The following is a 22,818-nucleotide window of genomic DNA, read 5'->3' as shown; positions in this document are numbered from 1 at the left end:
TAAAGCAAAAATCACTCTGTGTAAGCCTTTTGTTTATATCCCTCCCTATCCTTCTACTACTGATCATAATCAAAGAGATTACAGATAAAATGGTCTTGTGACTTGACTTGTAATAGCACCTTACATTTTTATGTAACATAAAATTGAGTAAAATAAACCAGAATAAGGTTCAAACATTACCTCCAAGTTGGATAAATCAATATTCACTAATCTGTTGTTTCTAGGTGACTTGTTGAAGGAAATACGAAGCAAACTTGAGAACTGTGGGTTACAGGATTATTCCAAAATTGTTAATTTCATAATGGCAAAACACTAAATTAAATGGAATATCACGCTCTTCAATTGCCAGTGCAACTAGACTTTTATTTTGATAATGATTAACATAACAAACAGGAATTTCTTCTCAGTTGGATTAAATGGCAAAGCATTTGATACTCCAAGACCGAAGTGAATAGCCTTTACAACTGAATATATGTAACACTGGCATTTAAAAGGAACTAAATACATATTGGGTTTATTTCCATCTCACAGTAACACTGAAGATACCAACACATGAAAACACTTTATAAAACAATGCATTTGCTTGATTAGTATTACCAAATCTTGATGTTATACTCTTCATCACCATAATTTATCAAAACTTTTTTTTGTTTCAAAATACAGAAGGTTATCAGCAACAAAAAGTCACCCAGATATTCTTGTATAGACAGATACTGCAGGGATGTCAGGAAAGACATCACTGAACGAAAAAAAATAGGGTTCGAAAGGGTATAAAACCCCTTAATACCATTTGATATTGCCAAGTATTTATTTACTGATGGGAATGGATCATCCACAGGCCAAACTCTGAAGTGGTGGCATGCAGAAGTATGAAGAAAAGCCTGAGAAAGAGTATTGCCTAGGTGGCTAAGCAAAAGCTTTTGCATTTTAGAGGGCTATGCTGGAAACCCAGACGAATCTCTGAGCTTTGCATTTGTTTATTATCAAACCACAAAGCAATAACAGACAGATTACAATTCTCCGGCTAACACACAAAAATACATATAAATATTACCAATAAAAAAAATACATCACTGACACAGATGACAAGTACAAAGCCAATAAATATCACAATTCTAAAGCATATGTTACTGGCTGCCCTACAGAAGATACTGCATATAGTAAAAGGCTTTTCTGGGGTTTTTTTTATTTGTTTGTTTTTAAAACACATGTATGTTACTAAAAATTACCTAAAGTTTGAAATTCCTTACGGAATATATGAGAAAATACTTTCATGCCAGGCTTTCATATCTTCTCCTATACTCCTCCTCCTTTCAGATCTCAATTTCTTAATGTGTTGGATCAACAAACCTCTATAAAATGCACAAACTCATATTGGTGATACAGAAGAAGTATCCCATTATGTCATATATATATTATATATATACTATACAAACTTAAAATTGCATTCAAAATGTACAATTTAATACTTAAAGCTACATCAACATCACTTTACACCAGGGTTTTCTCTGCCTCTGAATTACCACTTTTAGCTTCTTTTCACATTCATCTGTCTTAACTCTTGTGTTTTCAAGGGATGGAGTTCCCGTTAAGCTCAGCCCTCCATGAACTGTGAAGTACAGAAATAAATCTGTTAAGTTTAAAATCCAACTCTTGACATTCCTAAATATTCAGTATCTGCACAGGGGACTGCCAGGATGTGGGTTTTAACTGCTTAAACTTAGTCACCAGGAGCTGTCCCAAACGAGCCTAGCTCTGACTAGTAATAACCAAGACCACAGACTGCAAACTGAAAGGCTACCAGCATTGTAGTAAAAATTCAGAAAAGTCTATTTGATTTAAAAAATTCTCCCCTTCTTTATTGCACGTGCACCTAAAAAGAGTCTCCTCTCTGTGCAAAGACAGAAAAACACAAAGCTCTAAGGACAACCTATTTCCAAGTCGTCTCTCCTCTCACATGTGACTGCAGCCTGGGAAATGACAAGTTTTGAAAAGCCTGCAAGCTAAAAATAACATTTCTAAATGGAGAAAGCCCCCTGCTCTTCATCCAACGTTTCAATATTATGTTGTAACCTAGAAAGAACATATTTACTAATGCTTAAAATGTTGTTTTCTAGGAAAAGGAAAGAGGATGAAATGAAAAAAATTCTTCTCTTAAAATAAAAAGTCTGAACATGCTCCTTACCTCTTCTCAGGGTTGAACATGCAGAATTGCATTAACAGAAGGAAAAGACATTAAACTGTGAGATGAATAAAGCCCAAAACTGCGTGCTGAAAGAGACTAGGTCACAGAAAATTCTGTCTCAAAAACTGTGGTTTTGTAGGGGAAGAAAATTTTGAGGTTGCTGGTTTATAAGTAATTAAAAATACCACAAAATGTTATTTTCAGAAGTATTGAGATTCTGTATAAGCAGACCATCCTTGCAATGTGGCTAACAATCCTGTTGCCCCTTCTTGGATTGCCACCTGAAAATATTACCACCTTTCAACTTTATAACTTTCTGCAGTTTCTAGCTCTGCAAGAAGCAGAGAATTGCAGTGGACTGACAAAGCTGTTTCTTTGTGTACTGGCCAAAGATTCTGCAGGGATATTTTCCTTCATGGTACAGTAACACCTCTTGCTCCCTGTGGTCTGTCAGTCTCGATTTCACTACAGAACTGTTTAGCAGTGAGATGAAGCTCCTGGTACACTGAAGGTCTGGAGGTCCTCCTTGGAGTACCAGACATGCTCCTCTGAAGGCAGCGAGTAACTGGAATCTAATGCACAGACCGCACTCAAGCTTCTACACTAAAAGCATTTGCTCCTGCTGAACCAATGCTATCAGTCAATCCACACCCCAAACTCTGCTCAAATCTTTTTGCATGGAAGTTACACGTAGGAAATCAATACATCTAAGACGAAAGACACAGAAAAGGGTCAACGCCTCATGATGCGCACTGGCCAGTGTAATATAGATCTGCTGTGGACTTCAGAGAGGTGCTGCTGCTGAGAGCAATTGTGTAAGGACACCCGGGCTGTTTGCTTTGAATAGCTGATTAAAATAGGTAACTTTGCCACAGCATGTCAGGGCTAGTCCTCCTGTTGGATGTCCTATGGTCAGATGAAGTCCAAATTCCAACGCAATCAATCGCAGTCCTTGTGACCTATGTATGCAATACGTGTTCCCTGTAAAGAGATGAGCTGTGGAAGCAAAAAGAGATGTTTGCTTCTGAAGGTCTAGAGCAAGAGCTTTGTACTTCTTAGAAGTTCTGGGGTTCATCTGGCTCTGCAGTATGTAAAATGAAATAGTTGGGGTATTTTTGTCCAAATTCCAGATGTGGCAGCTACTTTTTGGGTTTCTCCAGGATGTTCAGGAATTTCCCTCGAGTCATTTCTCTAGCTGAAATCACAAGGGAAGAAAAAAGAGATTAATATTTTTTAAAAAGCCAAGAAACCCAAACAATTGTATAATTTACAGATTTTAACAATAGGCTAAGAAATTAATTTAGATTTGTGCTTATACCAAGGATTACTTTATTTATTTTTAAAGTGGAAAATAAATAAAACTGCATTCCAGCTTGAATTCCTGACATTCTAGAAACGCAGGCAGGGCCTGGAATCTTCTAATCTCGGCAATAATTCCCAAAGGCTGTCTCATTACATACGGTCTATGCTTCCTATTCCTATTGCGTTATGCTCTCGCAGCATCTCCTTTTCTCTGTACTATCTGTCTCTGAATGGTGTAATCCAGATCTCCATCACTCTATCTCAGAGCAATTGTTCCTGGATGTTATAATCCGTCAGAGATTATGGAACTCTCTCTTTCTCCATTTCAGGATTATTGGTCCCTGGATGCTATGATCTTCAACAGAAATTAGACAGCATTTTCTCTCTCTCAGCAGTGTCAGTCCCTGGATGCTGTAATATAATGGGGTTTATATTCCTTCAATGCAGTTCATCTATGGATGGTGTAATAAAGTAAAGTTTATAGAGCTTTGGTCTTCTCTCTCTTGCTGCATTGTCAGTCTTTCGATGTTTAATACAGCAAGGCAAGGTTTATATGTCTCTCTCTCACTCTTGGCACCATAAATCTCTGGTAGCTGTATTACAGCAGGGTTTACACAGCCACTTTTCTGCACGAGACATTTCTGACTTGTGAGCCCATAAGCTCACAAGCTGGCAGAGCAGCCCTAATACTATCTTTATCTTGCAATAACAATACAAGGCATCAAAGACAACACGATTAGCAACTGAGTCCTGGAGAAAGACAATCTTCCCACCGGTGCCTCCCTTCATTTCTTTTAAATAAAGGTGTAAGCTTTGAGCTGGACTGACAGGCATCAAAACATGGAGGTTTTTATTCACAGGATTGATGAAAGTGTGCATGTTTCCCACACCTAGACTAGAGAGGCTCTGGAAGGAGATGGGAATTCATTTTCTGGTTTATCCATTCAATTCCTCCCTTCTCTACTGAGAGGAACAACAGAAATTATGATTAGCCTAAAAACTGGAGGTGGCTTTCTTGCTGATGTTGGGTTTTCTTTTGATATTACTCATTATCTGTTAGAACAGAACTAAAATGTAATAAAAGTTTAAAATACTCAATATGCACCCTTAACAAAATAAAGACATTTTGTTATTCTTTACCTAAAGGTTAGAATTTGTGCCTTACAGCCTCTTCTTTAAATTATTACATTCTAATTCATCTACCCAAAATAGTACCACAAGGTACTGTCATCAACAAGATCCCTGTAAAACAATTAGTGGTATTACGAACTGTCTGGTACATACTGATGATATTCATAGGCTGCAAAGTCCACTGCCATGAGTGGAACATGCTTCAGACTGCCTGCAGATTCAAGCAGATCACTGCATTATTCGCTTCCTTCATGCCTCCAGCTGTGACTTGTATCATCTGGGATCCATTCCCAACTCAGCTTCTGATTCACAGCGTGACCTACCACAGAAGTACTCATTTGTACCTCTACTTCCCCATCTGCAAGATAGCTTGTATCTTTTAAGTGCTGCTGAAGTGACACACAGATAGAAAGCGCTGCAGAAGGGCAAAGTGGATTGTTATTTTGTCAGGAACCAAGTTGTTATGCACAAAGCACATGATTAAGTAAAAATGCAAGTTTTTAAAAATTTCAGCTAGGAATAGATTTTCAGCACCAGTTCTTTGACGCCTCCCTGCTTTGCACCATCAACAGTTCATGGTTTTAAAACACTCTTAACTGAGAAAGCACAAAGCTGAACTGTAGTTGATACAGTGGAAAGTTTTCCAGAGTGCCAGTCCCATATAGGAGATATACGAATGCATGACAATTCTGCTCCCCCAAAGAAGGCTGCACCCTATAAATCAGGCAGAGAGCATAGACTCCTTCTGTGCGCCGAGTGAAATTACTGTGGGTTGGGGGTTGCTCCAGAGCACGTGCCCTCCTGTTCGCTTGTCATCGGAGATGTTAACATTTCTGATTAATTCACAGACCTCTCATTTTATTCTTCATTCCTTTATCCTTGCTATCCTGTTCTGCTGCAGCTTAAAGATTCTTACCGACCTGCTACAATAATCACCGCCCGCTTCCCCCCCCAACCTGGTGAAATTGTTTAGTGATGCCAACCGCGCTTTTAATTTGCAAGACATCAGACACAGAGGTAATTTATACCAACATCTGTTCATTTCTGACTTCTGAAACAAACTCGCACATGCTGCTACAAAATCCCATTAGGAGCAGGAGACAGCCTTCTGCTATTCTGTATTCCTCTTCTCCTCACATACTCAGCCTTGCATCGGGGCTTTATTTTTAAGGATATGATGCCAAACTGAAAGAAAGGACCTTACATCTTTGTATATGTATGAAAATGGTCTGGAAATAACATCTCCATATCACAAAAAAAATATCAGAGCCAAACTAAGGGCAAGTTTCCACAAACATTAACAATCTTGTTTCCCTGCTTCAGCTGCTTCTCTTATCTGCCCAAGAACCACAATTCAATGTATTCCTAGTAAACACAGGCCAAATACATATTACATGGTACTATGTTCAAATGTCTTGGCTATTCCTTCCCCTTTGTTCCTCTTTAATCTGCACTGGAGTATGATTTGAGCTTGGGTTTTGCACAGAAAAGCCTCTAATATTAGAAACTGACTCCTCTGCTCAGTATTGCTTCTGATAAATGAATTCTTAATAATAGGAATATCATTTCCAATGGGGCCTTTTGGAGCTTGCTGGAGTGAGGGAAGAGCTTGTGAATGAAGAAGCCATCACCCACATTCTAAATATGATTGCAGTTTAAGAGAGATGGTAAAACCTGCCTTAAACAACTACCCAAGGGACCAGCAGAAGCCAGTTGCGTAGGAGATAGAGGTGGATTTTTTAATTAAAAGGTTGGACAAAACTGTAGTGAAAACCTTAGGGATTTTTTCTTTAAAATGGTTGCTTAAACCAGAGACTTCAAGTGAAGAGAGGGCTTGAGTGCAGCTTTCATTGTACCAGCAAACAGACACTACAGAGGCTGTGCAGCATGAAACAGAAACATGAATCTCCATGTCAAGTCACGATTTACAACCTCGCTTACGCTGTGCATCTAGTACAATAGAAAATCAACAATGGATATGATTGCAATAGCTTGGGTACAAATTAGTCTCACCTACCAGGGAGGAGGAAGAGGATACTGAAGACCATAGAAAAAACACTTTAAGATGTTATCGGCACTGGTTACGATGGAAGTTGAATGCTTGAATAGACTCCTTCAGAGAAACATATTGAAAAATGGGATCAGGCTATCATAATTAACAGGGAAAGCTGTACTGTATGAATTAAGTTTGCTGCCTGGCAAGATCTGCCAAGCGGATCTCAAGAACAGGTATTGGGTAGGAAAGGCTGGGGGTGAAAGGAGAAGGAGAGATTTCTACTTGATAGGGGAGCAGAATAAGGTTTAATATAATCTCCTCTTTAGAGCTTCAATCCCTCAATCCTGTATTTAGTCTTGTTGCCTGGGGCTCCTTTTCCACTACAATTGTCCCCAAGCTGCCTGTCCACAGTAAATTTTGTGGTTGCTAGTTGAAAAGATTCAGTAGTACAGATTGATTTCCTACAAGTGAGGAGATGAGGGATTACCAAAAGCAGTCCTGGTTAACAAGATTGGGTGCAGAATCTCCTGCTAGAGCAGCCCACTCTGCCAGTGCTTTGCATCCTTTCACTATGACATATGGGTTTCATTACACAAAGATTTTCCTGATTTTAACTTGGAGGCGATTACATTGGAAACTCAGAGCTATCTTTACATGTGTAGCAATTTAAAGGTTAAGTAACTTTTAATCAAATGACAAAGACTCATAATGCTTTTCCCTCGATTGAAAATGAAAACTGCTGTTCCGGATATTCCTTCCGGTGACAATTTAATTAGAAAAAAACCTACTGAACTGGAGATTGGGGTCCAGCCTGATTGCTCCCCATAAAAAGCCTTCTCACACATATGACAGCTCAGGACATACTGTGTCATAAGGTCCGGATAGCCAGGAAATAATGGAAGGATTTACTGCTATAAAATCAGCCACGAAAACAGTGATTTACACTTATATAAGCAACTTTCATCCAGGAGAATCCCTAAGCAACACACATATGTACACACTTTTTTAACGTAATACACACTTAAAGGCAAAAGCGCAACACACTTGGTGATAAAGTCTATGTAAAAGATATACGTGACAAACTGTATTTATCACACATTTATCACAAAACCTTCCGCTGCTTACTACTTCTGGGCTTATCTACAAATCTCAAAACAAAGTCTGTGAGCATCTTCAAATCACAGATATTTTAAAATGAAGTCACCTGCTAAAGAAGCGCTTCTCTGCCTCTCCCTGAGATGTACAACTTACGGGACAAATTTGACTGTGCTCCTCCTCTGACCTGAAAATGTCTTGAAATCTAAAGGTCTTGCTACTAAAAAGAACTGGAAATACAATTAATGCCCTGTGAACAGAACATGTTTTAAGCCCTGAAATGTCTTGCAGTATCATGCTTTGAATGCTACATTCTTGACTACAAAAAGGTTATTTTAGGCATTGTCATATTATGTTAGATTATCAGTTATTCCTCCCATTCAGCTGTATTTACTGTAACTAAAGAACATGCTTTTCAACATGGAAGGATTCCTTTAAAGTACTCATCATGCACTCTCAGACTACTACTGCATCTTAGGACTACACAGAAAACAAAACTAAAAGGGTTTATTTCTGAAGAACTATCAGTGGAAATTACCAGTTCAGGGCAAAGAACATGAATTGCAGAGAGAGAGCAGAACACTCCCCTGGTTTTTAACCCTTCTGTTACAAGGGTCTGTTGCATCAGAAATTACTTCTTTTGTCCTGAGACATAATGTTAGGATAAGACAAGACAACCATTCTTTTTTCCTCATTGGTAGGACATAAAAAAGGCCTAGAGGAATCTGTCTGTAAGTAATTGTGGGAGTCTTGCTTGACTGCACTTGTGAAAGCCAATGGCAAAGCCGCATCTTTTGGCTAGGATGAACTAGTGTTGCATTTGGAAAGGAAATTTAAGAAATCAGTCATGGGGGTGGGGAGAAGGCAAAAAGGTAACCTAAAACCAGCAAAAATATTTAAGATTGACATTATTACTAAACAGCCCTCAAAGAAAAAAGAAACTTATTTCAGGCAAGTACAACAGAATATTATTACCCAGCCAACATAACGTGAACTTCTATCAGAGAGATCGATCTTGTATGGACCACTTTCTATCTCAAGACCAGACTCCCAAAATCCTACCAGCACCTGGATGCCTGCTGGCACCAGCTCTCTCCTCTTCCTTCATAAAAAGAGCTCCAATTACTCTGCTAACTGCGTACTTCCTTAACGTAATTGTCAAATGAACTGCTACTTGATGGCTGTGGGCCTCTGACAAATACTTACCTGTGAACGCTACACCAAGCCCAATTCCATAAAGAGCAGGAACTGCCATCTCAGGAGAGCAGTGGTCAGCGAAAGCAACGTCAGTCGCCTTTACTGAAAGTACAACTGGCACATGCAGATACTCAGACCCGTGCTTCAGGAACCGCTACACTGACACTGAAGACCAGTGTAATCATCTAGCACTCCTGAAACACATTTTTCAGGTAAGACGACAGAATCAGCATAAAGCTCCAGGTGGAATAAGCTTGCATTACTGTGGCATCTTTCAATAATCAATATCAAAGCGCTCACAAAGTTTATCAAGCTTCACAATATTCTTGAGACATACAGTGATTTAATTCCCATCTTACAGATGGGGTCACAGCCTCAGTAAGGAGTTATGTACAGATGTATACTAAAGGAGTCAGCAACCGTGCTAGAATTCAGGCTCTGAAAGATGAGGTCTGTCAAGTCTTGCTGCAGCATTTTAAAATATTAACACCACCCTCGGTACAAAACATCACTGTACTTCCCTTGGTGAACGAGACAGCAGAATCTGCCCTTACTTCACCTGTAGTTCCCAGTCTAGCATGACTTGTTTTGCAATGCCAAAGAAGGTGGAGGCTTGCACAAAGCCAGGCTGTGAATCAGAGCAGGTGAGGCACATGGACCACTCCTCCCAGTGTGCTATGAAAACAGTCGTGTCTGAAGCGGGGTAAATAGCTGAGACTGATAAAAGTTTGAAACCACTGAAAGAGTTTAGTGAGTGTTAGCTGGAGCTAGAATTAGAAACAAATACCTAATGCTTTCCTGAATCATGAAATCCTCATGTGGCCTCTTTCCACCTTGTTTTTCTCCACCCACAGTAATGGTGTTTTATCGCGTACCTGATAAGAGATCTCAGAGATCGTTCAGGATTATCCAGAATGGTGATTAACGGATCTGCTGTAGATTAAGATATCCTCAAAAATGTTATTGTTGCTATCAATAAATACTAAAATTATATTCGCTCTAAAAAGAATTAGATTCCTTCTCTGCAGAATAATTTACCTTGTTCTCCTAATCACATTTCCCTACCTTGCAAGGCAGTACCATTCTGTTTGCATTCAGCTGCAAACAGTGATGCTCACACAGCTTCGAATGCAAAAACTACAAACAGTATTCATTCACGTACAGATGGGTAGAGCCAGTCAATGAAAACACCTGAAGCAAGGGGCAATGACATCCCTGCCAATGCCCAGGGAGCTACTAAACTTATGTTCCAGGTCACGGATATTAGGATGTGCAGATATGGTGTCCTGAGTGACCCCCACATTAAAGGAAACTCCTACAGTACCTCCCACTTCTAGGTGCTGGTTGCAGCCAACATCCAGTGGGGCCAAAGACCTGATCCCTTTGACCCCCAAAGCAGGGAAAGAGTTACATCGTCTCTCTGCAAAGCCAATAAAAACCTCTCTTGATTATAATTTAGATAAGAGCCACTGGATTGAATAATAATGTCTGAAACTCCCCTGGCTGTTTCACCTTGAGACGTCCATCACTGGGTTAAACATGATGCTAATTGCATTTGGATTGATTAATTTCTCTCACTCCTGTCTATTCGAATAATGCTTAACAAAATAATCACAGCACCCAGAGCCAAATCTTCTCCGTCAAAGGAATGAAGCCATCAGAACCAGCAGAGATGAAAGAAATGAAGATGACCCGTAATTACTGCTACGGTGATATCATTACCATATTATAGAAAATGAGTGTACGTGGGGGGAGCGGGGGCTGCGATTATTATTTATTTTTTAATGGAACCTCACATCCCAAGAATACAGATCTGACACAGTGAAGCATACAGAAATACAGAACTAAAAAAATTATTGTGCACTAAATTGCAAAATACAGTGAACGCTGGGACGCTAGATACATCGAGTATCTTGTACTGTGAGATGCTGTTTATTCGCTTCACTATTTTTTCATTGCAATAATACTTTGTATATGACTAGCATAGAGATTTAAGATGCCTACCTTCCCCAAAAGATCCTCAAGTACCTGCAACAGAACTCACCCATAACCCTGATGCTAAAGCCATTCTCCTTTAATATCATTACAAGCCATCTTACTTTGAACGTTGGCATTCAGATTTTTAAACCACAAGACTTAATTTGATGCTCAAAGAAAAGCTAGCATGCAAGAAATTCTTATTCTTAAATGTTGATTCCTATCTGAAGGCAGTTATAAATTCCATCACCAGCTGCAGTAGATCACTTTCAACCATTCATTACGCTGGTTCTGTAAAGATATCAAATGTATCAAGTCTGGAAGAATTTAAAAAAAAAAACAACAACCAACCATCACAACCCTAACATCCAAAAGGAAGGCCTTCTGCTCCCTTTATTCTCCAAAATACACTCCCAAAGCCCCTCTCATTTGAGAAACAAATAGCTTGGCAATTGTATAAGATTTTCAGACACCTGTGCACTGCAATTCTAATTGTGGTTTATACAGTTCACTTCTCTCAGTGCTGGTTATGTCTGCCCCCTAGTCTCAGAACAGAGACAAAAAACCCACACACAACTAGCAGCTTAAAATATTTATTCTGGAATAAAGCCAAAGTCAAATACACAAAAAAAATTCACACACCAAAAATGTCAAGACCTAAGACCAGACACTGACTCATGAAGCTAATTAAACACAGAAAAATGATGTTCAAATATTTTATAAGGCTTAAAGAAAGAAATTCAAGTTCTACTTCTAATAGTAAAAGCAGTATGAAAGTCAATTTTACATCGAAGTTGAATATTTTCAGTTACACCTGAAAGGGACTTTACTAGCATAAGTTATTACTGGAACAGCTACTGCTTGGGAGAGCTTTGACCACCAAGTCCCACAGATGTATGGAGCAAATAGTGGGATAGAAATGGGGCATGTTTTAACAAGAAGCACTCTGAAGAATTTTTTTTTTTTCCAACCTGCTTGTACCAAAAGGAAAATAAACTCTTTCTGGCCTCCCAGCCCCTGCAGAGGCCCAAGAATTCCTGATGATTTACTTTTCTCACCACAGTATATCAGAGAGGCATCTTCTTCACCTAGCAGCACGCAGAGATGAAGTCAGAACTGTTTGCTCAAGAACTCTTGAGCAAAAAAACCATGAATAAGCTAGGTGGAGAGGTCTGCACTGAATGTATGCAAGTGGCCAGGTATGAAAAGTTTCTGGAGGTGAATGGACCCTTCTCAGAAGGCACGCAGGCAGAAGTGCTGCCCAAACTCCCACAAAATGGTCCACCATGATGTGGTGGCCCTGCCTGTGCTGGGGAGCAGGTATTTACTGGTTGGGAGCAAAGCAGGTGAACCTTGCAAGTAACAGTTTTTTCAAGTCTTATCAGTGGCTGGGGCATGCAGGCCATGGCAAATCTGAGCCCAAGAGCCAATAGGAACAAAGGGATTAAGAGTTATTAGGAGTAGAGAGAATTACATATTTACAGTACAGTTACTGAAAAATAATCGTGTAATGATTATGTAAGTCCCTATACTCCTTTTTGGCTAATAATGTTGGGATACAAGCTGTATAGTTATGCAAGCCAGGACACACAAATCCAATCAGAAGACATCAAGGCGTGTTTATGGGGAGGCTTGCAGCTCTGGTTCAAGAATGGTGGGGTATCCTTGACCTGCAAAAGGCAGAAACAAGCCCCTGTCAGTAGGTCAGCTAATGGCTTGAGTTGTGAAGCAGAACTGAATTTTCAAATTTAACTTCTGCCAACAAGCTTCATGGGAAGAGATATCTGGATGAGAGAAGCTCATACTCAGGTAGTCTCTATTTGAGGTATGTCTTGTCTTTAAAAAGCAGACTAATTTTTTTAAAAGTTTTCTAATCCTGAGATTCCCTACTGAAACATTTTTCCATGTAGATGACTGTAGCCCCTGACACAACAATGAATTATCAATATTGAAGGTCTCTATGAAAAGAAGATTCACATTTTTATGACTGAATTATATTAGTTTACTTCATGTGTGAATCAAATAAGATTCCTTTTGCTATTAGTACAATACAACACATGGAATTACAGAGAGGACATCTATAATTTCAAAAAAATCCAAGTAAAAGGTCTGTATGAGCAAATACAAGTAAATGATTGAAATCTCAGTGTTCCAAGGCTAAAGTCTCAACCTTGCTTAAACCAGAACTATGGAAGAGCAGCAATACACAGTTTGTGGATTGCAGAAGAAAACCTTCATAATTGCCTCCATCATTTCATTCTTCCCTCCACATGAATCTTTCTTTAATGGCTACCCTTATCCCTGTCCTCATCCTTCCCAGTATATACACTGCTTGCTTGAGTCCAGCTTTTTCGTTTCTACTACTAACTAGTTTCACATGCTTTGCCTGCCACAATCCTCTCCTCCTGGCAACAATACTCTGAGCTGAGGAATATTTTAAAGTCCAGAAGAGGGTTCAGGGAATTCAAAACCATCTTTACCAACTCCAAGTTGGTCACAAAACATCTGAGGAAATGCACTGATTTAGAAATGCTACACTTTTTCCAGCATCCAAATGCTACTAAAGTCAAGTTCAAATGAATAAAGAAAATAAATGTATATTTGGAAGAGTTGAAAATAATGGGAAAATTGTTGTTACTGAGTAGTTTTAATCTGACCTGCTTGATAAGAAAATTGTAATACCACTCAGGGCTGTTTGGAATAGATACTACAATATAAAGAATGTAGGCTCTGTTACCATTATTAGAATTTAGCTGTTTATGAGCTCAAAGGCAACCAAGCAAGGCCCAGCTGTAAAAGGAGATGTAAAAGATGCATCCAAAAATAAACCCTCCCAGACCCATGAAGAAATACGAGAACATTTTTCATAAACACGCTCACATTTCTAGTACCCATGGGTTTTGAAGAAAAGCTCAAAGACATGATTCAAATACAAGAAATGCAAAGGCATCAGAGTCTGCAGATATCTCCTGAGAGTAGTGGCCAGAAGAAACTCCAGTTTCTTGAAACCCAGAAATAAAGCATACTAGTCAATTGTCATTGCTAAAAAAACCAAGCCAAAACAAACAAAACAACATTATTTCTTCCTCCAGAAGGTCTACTGAGAGCAGCCCAGTAAGCTTTGGTACTCTTTTGCTTCCCAAAATCTCTTCATTTATATTCGCAGTCCATCCATACCACTGGTCTGAGGCTATGTCTACCATTACCTTCTTCTCTTATGCAAGCTGAATACAGTGCCATAGCTATCTTTTAATGACCAGACTAGTGTTCTCCATCCATCACTGGAAACCAACAATACAGGCACTGCAGCAAAGCAGAAGGCAAACCATCTACAAGACAGCTCAGAAAGTAAAGCAGAAGGTGGTGTTGGCCATGAGGAGTCTCCATAGATTTAGTGACTGGTGAGATTGATCTGAGGGTTGAGGGGCATTGGAGAAAATTTGGAAGCCAGGAGAACCAAGAAGGCTCCATGATCCAGTGACAATGGGACTATCAGACATATTTGGAGGTAGAAAGGCACAGCAGAGTAGAAGAGGTATAAGTAAAAAGAAGATATAAGTAAAAAGTGATGAGTGAAGAAAATTTAATCTATGACAACAGATCAAATGATAAGGTATACAGTATAATATCATATGAGGAAAATTGTGCAGAATCAGAGAATCATTCAGTTTGAAAGGCCCTTGGCAGGTCTCCAGTCAACCTTCTGTTCAGAACAGACAGGCTGCTCAGGACTTTAGTTAGACAAGTGTTAAAAACATCCATGGATGGATGGAACCTCTCTTGGCAATCCTTCTAATACTTAACTGTTCCGTGCTGAAAAAGTTTTCTCTTGAATCCAGTCAGAAGCCTTCTTGCTCCAATTTATGACCATTGTCTCTTGTCATCCCACCATGCAGCACTGTGCAGAGGCTGACTCCATCTTCTCAATAACCTCCTCATAGGCACTAGCAGGCAGCCAGCAGGTCCCTGTGAAGTCACCTCTTCTCCATGCTGAAGAAGCCCCATTCCCTCGGCCTCTGTTCACAGGGCAAGTGCTCCAGCCCCCTGATCATCTTGGTGGCCCTCCACTGAACTCACTCTAGCTTACCAACGTCTTCCTCATGCTGGGGTATGGAGAACACCACTGGATGTGGCATTGCATATGCAGTCTAATGAATGCTGAGTAGAGGTGGACAATCACCTCCTGCGATCTATTGGCCATGCTTCTATCAACAGATGTATATGCAATCCTACATTCCTTTCCCAAATATTACCTACCTGCTGTATATTCCTGTTCAACACTGTTTCCTAGCCTCTAACCCTCCATCCAGCCACTGCTTTGCTTATTGTTCCAGGAAACCTGAGCACCATAGACAAGAGTCAGTGCATTTCGTGCTCTGAGACAGGGGAGGAATTGTTTGCTTCTCCAAGTTTTATATGCATCCATTAGTAAACAGAAATTGTATGCTTTTTTTTTTTAATTAATATGCTATTTTCACGTAAGCCAGGTACTAGGCGTGAAAATCTTGAGGCAACCCAGAGAACTATCTGTTGAAAACCAAATGACAGCTTGGCTTGTTACCCAGAAACATCTATCACCCAGCCCTTTTCTGTTGGGATTTGTGTTGAATGACGTCTTCTGCAGGTTAACAATTAGGTTTTAGCATAAGAGTCCTGTGTCATCGTCGTCATCTCCCCAGGAGAGAGAAACAGGCTGAGTGATTTTTAGATTATATGCTCTGATAAGACACAGGCTCCTGACTCCCTGTGTGCTCGTGCCGTGCAGGCCACCTGCTCTATGGAGCTGCCACTAGGGACACCCTCAAAAGGGTTTAATAATAATGTTCTCTCTAGAGATTTAACTCAGAGCATGCTCTGAATTTACATTCTATATCACTGACTAAAATCTTGTATAGAAAATCCTATCAATAGATAGGATCTAAGACTAGTCGCTAAAAAAGTAATACAGTATATTGTAGAAATCTTATTTCCTATTAAACAAGAATCTGTCTGGTCTGTAGTCATAAAAACAGTAAATGAACACAGGAATTGATAGAGCAGGGCAGATCAGAGATCTATCCAGTCAGGTATCCTGTCGGACTGCACCCAGTATCAGAAGCATCACCGAGAAAAAGAAAAAGCAAGGAACTCCATTATGAAGACATATGGAATAATCATCTCTTAAAGATTCCTCCTCTTCAAGTGCTTGTTTTATATCCTGAAGCAGTTGGTATTTTCTACTTCATTTTATATTTTATTCTTCTGTAACTAGAAATGTTCTCATCATCCATTTAATTGCCCGATTCCTTTTCAATAGCTGCTAAGTACTTGGTCAAAAAAAAAAAAATCCCAGTGTGGCAGAAAGTTCCACATCAAATTATTCCTGTTGAAAAAGCATTCCTTTTTGCTACTTTTAATCTGACTGGCTTCCATTACTTTTTTCTGAAACCCCCCCCTTATTCTTTTCAGGGTTGGAAGTCAATAGGAATTTTCAATTTATCTTCTCAATTGTAGAGATATAAAATAACAACTGTGCTACCTTTCAAAATCAGAGATCCACTTTTTTTTCTTCCACATTCTCATGAAGAAAACTCTTGATTTATAAGCAGCTCTCTAGAAGTGAATAGTGTATTTCACACTATCTCAAAATTATTCCTACCAAAAGACTGCCTGAAGTGACAGAGTATCTGAAGCTACAAAAAAGAGAATGAGACTTCCTTCCTTCGTGGGAAAAGATTATGAAACCTTACGCAGAAATGAGAGCTGTAAAGCACACATGATTATTAAAATCAAGCAGAAAAGGTGGGAAACAGCACAATAATTTGCTGTGTCTTGGAGCTTCACTCAAGCCTGAAGACATTAAGGTAGACATTAAGGTAGAACAATCCGCTCAGCCTTGCCAAGCTGGGGACTGTGTTTCCACCCGGCTGTTCTGGACCACCCCAGGAGCTCAGGAGGCTTGAGGGGTACATGCAAAACACAGTTAAACGCTGCCACATTTACCAACTGCACACAAACTCCCATTACTTTGTTTTTACTAAATTCAAGTTCAGATAGCTTGCTGAACAGCAAGCTTTCAGTTTAGAAATATCAAAATCCTATAATAAAACAACATACAGAGTATCAGAACAACTTAGCATAACTATTCTTATCAGTCCAAGTATAAAGAACTATCAAGTGAAGTTGGCCCAAATAAAGAGCCTTGTCACCACCTTCTATCCATGTCAACTTATGCCAATTATTTTGAAACCTACTCTTTACAAACCTACCAAAATGACAAACTTTTGTTAAGGAAAAAGACTACATCAGAGTAGTTGAACTAAAACTAAAACTTTGATCACAAATGCACATGAAGATCATACTTCATATGTTAACTTTCTCAGACTTACCTAACCAGAAATAACAGCAAATTACAATTACTTCACAACTTCTTGAAAAAAAGATTTTGCTATTTACATACAAGACATAAAACATTTTAAAACATTATGGGCCTCCAAGCAGCCTGTAATTTATACAGAAAGTGCAGGTCCAGAGAATGGATTTTACTCTATTCTCTCCCTTCTGGTATTTTATAACAGAAGTAAAAGCAAGGCTGTGACTAATTGCTGTCACGTTTGAACTTCAAGTATGTCCTCTTCTGTTTCCGATAATAGTTCTGAATGATATTATTTTGGTGTCAGAAAGCGTTATCTCAAATACAACAAGAGTTGCATTACTTAGAGGTAAAGTTTTATGTGATGGATGCAATTATTGGGCTAGACTGACAGCATGCCTCAGCAGACAGCACTTTAGCCTGCAAATGGAAACCTGGTTTCCTATTCCTGATGCAGTCGCTCCTGTTATGTGACTTCTCCATCCCTCAGGTTCCACCACCCAGGAATAGGTATAGACTTTTCTCTGTCAAGTTCCAAGATTGTGGGAATAGAATTACTATGCAACAAGGGAATTCTATTTTAGTTTCATGAATAGCGGTTTAGATCCAAAGCTTAGATCCATGCCAGCTAAATTAAGGTTCCTGACTGAGGTACCTAAGTTAAAAACGTCATATAAATGTACAGAAAGACACAAATGCCTCCAAACTATCAGTTTAGCTTATTTAAGATCTGACTGCATGTACAGCTTAGTTATTATATTTCTGATTTGGAGAGTCCAGGTAGGTTCAAAAAGGTAAAAGCCACAGAAACTGGTCCTAAACATCAGGCGTACCTTTTGTGGCATTTCCTAGAACTGCTTCTTCAGCAGTCAGTCAAAAGAGCCTTGAACACTCCTGTGGAAGACTGTTTTTATATTATTGAAGCCCTTTGAGAATACTCCACAAAGTTTATTCCATACATATCTGCTGTTAGGACATGTAATACCAAAGCAGAGGAAGCCAACATGTTCAACAAAATGTCAACAAAAAGAGAAGAAAACAGCCAGGATGGTAGCTTGACAGATACCTTTAAACAAATACAGCTAGCTAGCAATGCTGATGTACATCTTGAATAATTATTTTCATACCTGTAAGTTCTTGCTATTGATCAAGTATCCACTCTGTTATGTGGTGTACAAACACAGGACAAGTTATTTCTGCCCTGAGGAGCTTAGGAGAGATGCTATATAAATACCGACAGAAAATAGAGGCATGCAGCTGAGACAACACTGGAAAGTATCACGTGCACAACACATCATCTTAACAGTTATCAAGATTTCTATACATACTGTACAGCAGGTGGAAGGAGGATGAGCTAGCTCCCTGGATGTTTACAGAGTATGCCTCCAAAGTGTGCAGGGAAACCAGTTTCTTAGAAAACACAGCAATCATAGAATCATAGAATGGTTTAGGTTGGAAGGGACCTTAAAGATCATCTAGTTCCAACCCCCCTGCCATGGGCAGGGACACCCTCCACTAGACCACATTGCCCAAAGCCCCATCCAACCTGGTCTTAAATGATTCCAGGGATGGGGCCTCCACAACCTCTCTGGGCAACCTGTTCCAGTGCCTCACCACTCTCACAGTAAAGAATTTCTTTCTAACATCTAATCTAAATCGACCCTCCTTCAGCTTAAACCCATTACCCCTTGTCCTGTCACTACATTCCCTCATAAACGGTCCCTCACCATCTTTCCTGCAGGCCCTCTTCAGATACTGGAAAGCCACAATTAGGTCTCCTTGGAGCGTTCTTTTCTCCAGGCTGAACAATCCCAACTCTCTCAGCCTGTCCTCATAGGAGAGGTGCTCCAGCCCTCTGATCAGCTTTGTGGCCCTCCTCTGGGCTCTCTCCAACAGCTCCATGTCTCTCCTGTACTGGGGCCCCCAGAGCTGGACGCAGTACTCCAGGTGGGATCTCACAAGAGCGGAGTAGAGGGGCAGGATCACCTCCCTCGACCTGCTGGTCACACCTCTTTTGATGCAGCCTTTCTGGGCTGCAGGCGCACACTGCCGGCTCATGTTGAGCTTCTCATCAATCAATACCCCTAAGTCCTTCTCCTCAGGGCTGCTTTCAATCCATTCCTCACCCAGCCTATAGCTGTGCTTGGGATTGCGCCGACCCACGTGCAGGACCTTGCACTTGGCCTTGTTGAACTTCATGCAGTTCGCACGAGCCCACCTCTCCAGCCTGTCAAGGTCCCTCTGGATGGCATCCCTTCCTTCCAGTGTGTCGACCCCACCATGCAGCTTGGTGTCATCGGCAAACTTGCTGAGGGTGCGCTCAATCCCATTGTCCATGTCGCTGACAAAGATGTTGAACAGTGCCAGTCCCAGTACCGACCCCTGAGGGACACCACTCGTCACCATTCTCCACTTGGACATTGAGCTGTTGACCACAACTCAATGGCTCATAGCAATGTGCATTCTTGATAGACTGGAAGTCCTTGTTGTCTTTCTGTTACTGGATGCAGTATAGTAGATAAAGCACAAAAAGAGAAAAAAGTGGTTTCATACAATACCAAAGTGTATAGAGAAATGTGTGGAGATCTTGACCATAGCCAAAATGATGAGCTGATCTTTGCAACTGGAATGAGATTTGTTAAGATCGGAGTAAAAGATTCTGGAAAAGGTGTAAGATGATATGAACTTGGGTAAGAGCTATGTGGATAGATAGGAAAGGTTTTATTCCATAGGTGTTATATAGAAAAATGGTAGAAGATTTAGATTATAGCTTGGATGCCTGGACTTACTGGAGAGTCAAGCATTATACTTGGTCACAAGGCTAAATGAGGGACAGAATAGCAGTGGTGGTCATAGTCATCAAAAGAGAGGGATCACAGACGATTGGTTGGGAATAGGAGGAGGAGAGAGTAAAAAGCTCTGGTTTTCACATATATTCAGGTGCTCATATATAAAGGAAATGAAAGGGCTGGTAGAAGATGTTTTTAATCCCATTGTTCTAGAAAGGTAGCAATGTTCATTAGCCCCCAGTGTGATCTAAATACTCTGAAATAGGTACGTTGTTAACTTACAAGCACAATATAGAACAATATATTAACAATATCAGGCAAATAAAGCCATGCTACATAGTTCTGATGTGGGCATTCATGCTAATTCGCATCATAATTGTGTTTCATGTACATAAATTTTATCGTTTCTTTCAAATTATTTGGATGCTGAGGAGTAATAAACCACTTTACCTTGCATATGAGTACAGTAACGCTTGTACAGAAATAGTATTAAACAGCATATTTACTAAAAAAGAAAGGATAAAGATAAAAGAATACAAAAAAAGACAGGAAACAACATGTACTATGGAACTGAAGTTCTCTTCATGCATGGTAAAGATTTTTCACTTCTCAGCTTTGTTGCCATAGCCAGTTACCATTTGAAGCGTTACTCTACATCTACATGCCACATCTTCATGATTTAATTAGAAGCGAAGTGACATCCCCTCTAAAAGTCATCAACATCCACAATTTCCAGTGACCCACATGCAAAGGCCCTACAAACTCCTACTGTCACTAGCCTATGAGATGTCCCTCACCAGGACAGATGCTGCCACTGGCTTGAAGAAGTTGTGCCCTCTCTGGGAATCCACCAGAACGTCTGAGCTAGTGAGTACTGCGGGACTACTCACAGTACAGGATGAGTGCTTAACACTGCCTTTAGTGCTGAGCTTATTGAAAGATCACTGCTTATTTGCCCACATCACACAAATACCAAGATGACTGGCAGACAAGCAGATGACAGACAAACAAAGTCAGTCAGGAAAAAGCAGACTACTACTAGGGTTTGTCCAAATGCTAAATGTTTAAAGGAATACTTTGAAATCCTGAAAACGGATTTTGTGCAGGGTACAGCACACCAGCCTTAAATTCCTTTCTCATTAATCCATGGATGTGTTGGGTTTTGTTTTACCCACTAGGCAGGGGGCACTCAAAATCCTCTTTAGGAAGTGATCTGCAGCTATGCACCAGAGAAAAGGGAAGCGTACAGCCTATAGGATTTCAGTTAAGGCACTGCTTAGCAAGAAGAGAGAGCAGCAGGCACATTTTCAATGCCATCTGCTGGGTAAGATGGACAAGTCTAATAAAGGTTAGAACCCACTGTTTTCCATCTAATATCATCAACACATGCCAACAGTTCCCTCCTCTTCATACCTTACCTAAACAGAGATGAAAACCAAAGTTGTCTTAATAAGCACTTCTTATTCCCCACACTCTGTCAATGCATCCAAGAAAGCAAATAAGCCAACAGTTCTGAAAATGTTCAGATGCATAAAAATGATTGCATGTTACTCCTGCGGAGAATTCAGGGGGTTCTGACAGTGGAAAATATCTTAAATTAGATCTGATGAGAAGAGCCTGATGCCTAGGTTACAAAACATATCTCTGCACTGGGCCCATCCCATCTCCCATCCAGCCAGAATGGCCAATACTTGTTTCTGAAGACAGCAATGGAAAAGTCACAAGATAGGAAGGTGGGTTTTTTTCCCCTCTTGCCTGAAGAGTATTTTTCCCATCAGAAAGACCAACAACTGGCAGTGTTCACTCAGCTAAAGGAGTAGAAACAGACTTGTATGTCAACGAAATGGAACAGACCACTACTCTGAAGAGACAGGTAACTTCTATTGCTAAGGAAGTCCAACACAGAAAATATCCTAGAATTTGAAGACAGGTATTAATACAGAATAAATAAAAGGTTGGCTTGATCTTGAAGGTGAGGAACAGCTTTCTGACTTTTGTGAATTATAACTTATATTCTGATTGTTCAAACTGCAAAGCTTCATTAAAAGTGTCACAACTGTTTGCAGAAACCACTGACACTACAGCTATCCATAATTTCTCATAAAGGACATCTGGACACATTCCTCTTGTGATAGTGTAACCAAAGAACTTCTGAAGACTCTGGCAGAATGACCCGCTTTGGTCTATATGCCATTTGGAAAGCCTACTGGATCACCTGGATTCAGTAAAAAAGAGGGATAGGCATGAAATGGGGTCTGGCATGAGGTTGATGTAATTCGTGTAAGAGATGCAGCAACAGATTGCACTCCCAGGTCCTCAAATACGAAAATCATACTTGCTGACGTGAAAAAACAACAATTGTTAACAAACAGATATTCTGCTCTTCAACACTCCATATGGCAGTCTGATGGATTAAACACCAGCAGAGTGTTGATCACTCTAAAAGCTCATATTGAGATGATCTGGAAAATCTGTCTATCTACAATTTACGAATTCTGGTTAATTTAATTAAAATGCTGCATCACTAAGTGCCTTAATATGTGGAAAGCCATAAGCTTGTGAGGTTCCTGGCACATGCCCGCTTTCAGAAGCTACAGAACAAACTAGCAAGATTCTCCTTTTTTATTTGGGATACACAAAGGAAGACTCTTGAACTAGAAAGTCAGTCTAAGTTTATATGCAGGGAGAAGACAGCAGAAAAATCTCAAAAATATGCAGAGGGACAGGTGATACAGTAAGGCTAAGGGTGCCAGTAGCATGAGAGAAACAAGGACATAGGCTGTCAAGGTACTGG

At 40.0% G+C, this 22,818-nt stretch overlaps 1 protein-coding gene across 3 annotated transcripts in view; it reads right to left on the bottom strand.

The window, feature by feature from the left end:
• Nucleotides 1-342: 342 nt before the first annotated feature.
• The window catches only part of LIN52 (lin-52 DREAM MuvB core complex component), a 46,339-nt gene continuing 23,863 nt past the window's right edge, over nucleotides 343-22,818 (bottom strand). The window contains exon 6 of one of the 3 annotated variants that reach the window (XM_054827241.1): nucleotides 343-3,380. In XM_054827241.1, coding sequence (XP_054683216.1) covers nucleotides 3,325-3,380 — 56 coding nt within the window. In that variant the 3' untranslated portion in view covers nucleotides 343-3,324. Of the gene's footprint in view, nucleotides 3,381-6,709; nucleotides 6,732-11,467; nucleotides 12,554-22,818 lie in introns of those variants that run through there. The other 2 variants (XM_054827245.1, XM_054827242.1) reach the window with 2 other exon arrangements.

This window comes from Grus americana, chromosome 5 (assembly GCF_028858705.1).
Source record: "Grus americana isolate bGruAme1 chromosome 5, bGruAme1.mat, whole genome shotgun sequence".
Taxonomy (NCBI): domain Eukaryota; kingdom Metazoa; phylum Chordata; class Aves; order Gruiformes; family Gruidae; genus Grus; species Grus americana.
Note: the sequence above shows the minus strand (reverse complement) of the source record. Positions and strands in the feature narration are given on the sequence as shown.